This window comes from Cebus imitator, unplaced genomic scaffold, assembly GCF_001604975.1.
Source record: "Cebus imitator isolate Cc_AM_T3 unplaced genomic scaffold, Cebus_imitator-1.0 Scaffold123, whole genome shotgun sequence".
Lineage (NCBI taxonomy): Eukaryota > Metazoa > Chordata > Mammalia > Primates > Cebidae > Cebus > Cebus imitator.
The window spans coordinates 4353607-4357646 of record NW_016107438.1 but is presented as its reverse complement, the minus strand read 5'-3'; the positions used below and the strand labels follow the sequence as shown (position 1 = coordinate 4357646).

The following is a 4040-nucleotide window of genomic DNA, read 5'->3' as shown; positions in this document are numbered from 1 at the left end:
TGAGGCAGGAGAATTGCCTGAACCCAGGAGGCAGAGGTTGCGGTGAGCCGAGATCGCGCCATTGTACTCCAGCCTGGGTAACAAGAGTGAAACTCCGTCTCAAAAAATAAAAAAAATAAAAGATAAAAGATTTGAGAATTGTAATATATCTAAATTTGTTTTATTTCAGCAGTCTCCATGGAAGGTTTCAGCTGGGGTAACTACATTAATAGCAATAGCTTTATAGCGGCTCCAGTTACCTGTTTTAAACATGTAAGTACAGAATTTCTCACCTTATTTTGAAGTACTGAGTCACTGTTTAAATCTGAAGTTACAATAACCCAAGCGTCTTATCCTTAGAAGGTGTTTTGTTTTTATGCCTTGTAACTGAAATGCTTCTTTTGTTATTATACTTAATTATAAGTAAAAAGAACTTGTATAAATTTTATAAGTACAAGTTTCTTATAAAGAAATTGCAGTTTGAAGTTATTTTAAACAGGGAGAAGTACTAGTCTCATCTAATTTTCTTTTATATTTATTTATTTATTTAATTTTTTTGTAAAGGTAGGGTCTTGCTGTGTTGCCTGGGCTGGTGTCAAACTTCTGACATCAAGCAGTCCTCTCACCTTGGCCTCCCAAAATGCTGGGATTATAGGTATGAGCCACCACACCCAGCCTTGTCAGATTTTCATATCCAGTTGAACTGCTAGTTTTGGCTGGGCATAGTGGCTTACACTGTATTCCTAGCAACTTGGGAGAATGAAGCAGGAAGATCACTTGAGGCCAGGAGTTCAAGACCATCCTGGGCTACATAGTGAGACTTCTTTTCTACAAAAAATAAAAGTAAATGAAATTGCTAGTATTGTATATAAAAAATAGTGCATATTGACAATGTCATATGATTTGACCTAACAGAAACCATTCATTATGTATGTTACTTAAATCTGCAATTTGATCTGATAATTCAGTAGAGTAAGGATCTTTTTTCTAGTTTTTCGTCTCCAAATGTTGAATTATAAAAACAAGGAACTATTAGAAACATAGTATTGTGAGCTGAAATATGTGTTGTGTATATATATACATATCATGAGAAATCCTTTAAAAGGTATTCTTTTTGGCAAGTGGATTGTTACAGAGCATTTAAAATAATTTATAATTATGTTTAAAATGTATCTGATAACAAGTTATTTCCTTTTGATTATTTTATTCCTCTAGATTTACATCTCTCCAATACTATTTTTAACCTGCCTACAACTTTAATTAATACTTAAAGAGCCTATCTGCTGCTCTCCATGTCTAAGAAGAAAAGAGAATTTATTTAGAAAATACATGAAATTTTGTTTGCACTTAACATTTTGTTAATTTAGAACTTTAGGCCAGGTGCAGTGGCTCACGCCTGTAATCCCAGCACTTGGGGAGGCCGAGGCAGGCAGTTCACCTGAGGTCAGGAGTTCAAGACCAGCCTGGCAATGTGGTGAAACCCCATTTTTACTAAAAATACAAAGATTAGCTGGGTGTGATGGCAGGTGCCTGTACTCCCAGCTACTCGAGAGGCTGAAGCACAAGAATCACTTGAACCTGGGAGGCAGAGGTTGTAGTGAGCTGAGATCACACCATTGCACTCCAGCCTGGGAAATACAGCGAGACTTAGTATCAAAAATAATAATCATAAAGTAGGGCTTTATTTTTAGATAACAGCATTGAACAAAGCTGAGCTTTGGTTTCTGTTGTAGAAATCTTAAGTGAATTTTCACTCATTCATGGCCAGTAAAGGATTTTGGCCAAAGTCAAGCATGTAAATTTGCTAATTCTCATTCCTGAAAGTACAGTGAAGCCCTTAGTCAGTGACATGTTGCCTGTAAAGTAGGTGATTTATTTTGCTGTAATGTTGATAATAGTGTCACATTTGTGAGAGATATTCCATACACAGTAATAGCAGCTCTAAAGACAGATCTTTAAAAAGAAAATCATTAACCTCTTCTCTTGGGATATTGCTTTCCTGGTACTTAGAAGCTCAGAATTATCAGTTACAGTAACTCTTTCATCTCAGATTCCTAGAACATTTGTCTCTCTCCTTCTGGATTGCTTTTCTCTCTCTTTGTATCTGTTTGTATATTATAAACCATCTCGAACTATTTTCTGTAGGTAGTCAGGGTATTAAAAAGAATAGCATTTCAATCCCAGAAGCATAATATTTTATTGTCTGTCCAAATATTTGAATTGTTATACTATATTAAAGTTCATTATGAGGAAATCTCTACGGTAATAATGACCTTGATTGACTTTGTTCAACTCTGCCTTTTTTAAGATTGAAATATTCTATCATATGGAATTGAGCAGCTAACCTTACTGCATGATCAATGATAAGAATGTGGAGCCTCTGCTTTGTCACTCAGAAGTGAGCCATCTGTTTCTCAGTTACGTGGACCCAGTGCCTTCCTGTTCCATTTACTTCTCTTTACTGCCTTCTCCTTATCAAACAGGAAAAACCTGTATTAGTAATTCCTTAGTATGTTTTTGTTCAGAATTTGCTCTCTAACCTTAACCAGCATATTCATTTGAAGCCATTTGGCTAAGGGAGCCAGACCTCATGCTGCTCTAGATTTTGTCCTTTAGAGTTGACTCTTCCTGGTTGTCCCCTCTGAGACAGTTTTCTGGGTCTCTAAGGGGAGTTAGTAGCTTTGGCTTTAGAAAACCTATTGTCAGGAGCTATGGGGAGCACAAGATTCTGCCTTTTATCATCAAAGTCTTCTAAGACTTGACACTTGCTCTGAAACTGGTTCATTACTCGGGAAGGGCCTCCTTGTTCTAGACTCTGCGCAGACCTGCCTTCTCTTCTACTTGAGCACAAGTTGGGAGCCTTTCCTGCTCCTAGGGGATTCTTTTACAAACATCATTTATGAAAGAACACCCAGCGTGTAACATGGAAGCAGAGCTGTTGTGATTGAGTGACAGCCCTGGCTTCTTTAACTTAACCCAACTTCTTCTTCTAGAATAAGGATCCCGGATAAACACTTTCTGTTTTCCAGCACTTATTGTGATTAGTTCTAAAATCATAGAATAGAATTTCAAGAATATAATTATTCTTTCCATGGTCTGTCTTTAAGCTTCTGAGAATAAACTTTCTACAGAATAGATCGTAGGTCTATATCCTTTTTGATAATTCCTGTAACTCTGCATAGTGGATTATACTCAGTCACTCAATTACACAATATTTGACAATTTTTTTGACAATCAGCAATGGAAATCAAGCCCCAGTTGTCACTTAATATATCTACTTGGGCTGGGCACAATGTCTCACACCTGTAATGCCAACACTTTGGGAGGCCAAGGTAGGAAGATGGCTTGAGGCCAGGAATTTGAGACCAGCCTGGTCAATATAGCAAGACCCTATCTCTACAAACACACACACACACACACACACACACACACACACACACACACACTCTCTCTCTCTCTCTCTCTCTCCCTCTCTCCCTTTCTTTCTCTCTCTCCTCCCCCCCTCCCTCCCCTTAAAAATCTGTATATTATGATTGGCTGATGTATCTTTCATTATATTTAAGGGTTTTTCAGACCTTTTATTTAAGTTTCATAATTGCCTTTTTTTTTCCCCCCGGCCATACATTGAGCAATAATTCCCCTTTTTTCTAACAAAAATTGTACTCAGACTTCAGAACACAAGATAAGAGGAAACTGCATTGATTGGTCTGGCAGGGATGGGGTGTTACTACCACAGCCTTGCCTCCTGATATTTGAACACCCCATCCTTGGCAGTTCCTGAGGTTGGAAATCACTAAATTGAGTAATACCACTTTTAATTATTCCTAAATCATATGGTCACAAAGCTAAAAGTCATCTTTAAAATCATCTGGTTCAGCTAGTCCATCTGAAGAATACTTGCTTCTAGCATTGCACCATTAGGGTAGATATGGATACTGCTCTAAGTGGCTTCTTTTTTGAGTATCTGAACTGTAATTTTCAGCTTTGGGCTTTAACCCATTTTTCATAATGCAAGTCTTTCTTTTTTTTTTCTTCGTTTTTTTTTTTTCCTTTGAGACAGG

The 4040-nt window shown here is 37.3% G+C and overlaps 1 protein-coding gene across 14 annotated transcripts in view; it reads left to right on the top strand.

The window, feature by feature from the left end:
* MBTD1 (mbt domain containing 1) overlaps window positions 1-4040 on the top strand; it is a 77617-nt gene that overhangs the window by 36358 nt on the left and 37219 nt on the right. For 12 of the 14 annotated variants that reach the window (XR_001828585.2, XM_017540197.2, XM_017540199.2 and 9 more), the window contains one exon: window positions 170-252. Coding sequence is in view for 13 of the 14 variants with exons in the window: in XM_017540197.2 (XP_017395686.1) it covers window positions 170-252 (83 nt within the window). In the remaining variant the exon portion in view is untranslated. The remainder of the gene's footprint in view (window positions 1-169; window positions 253-4040) is intronic. The other 2 variants (XM_017540200.2, XM_017540198.2) reach the window with 1 other exon arrangement.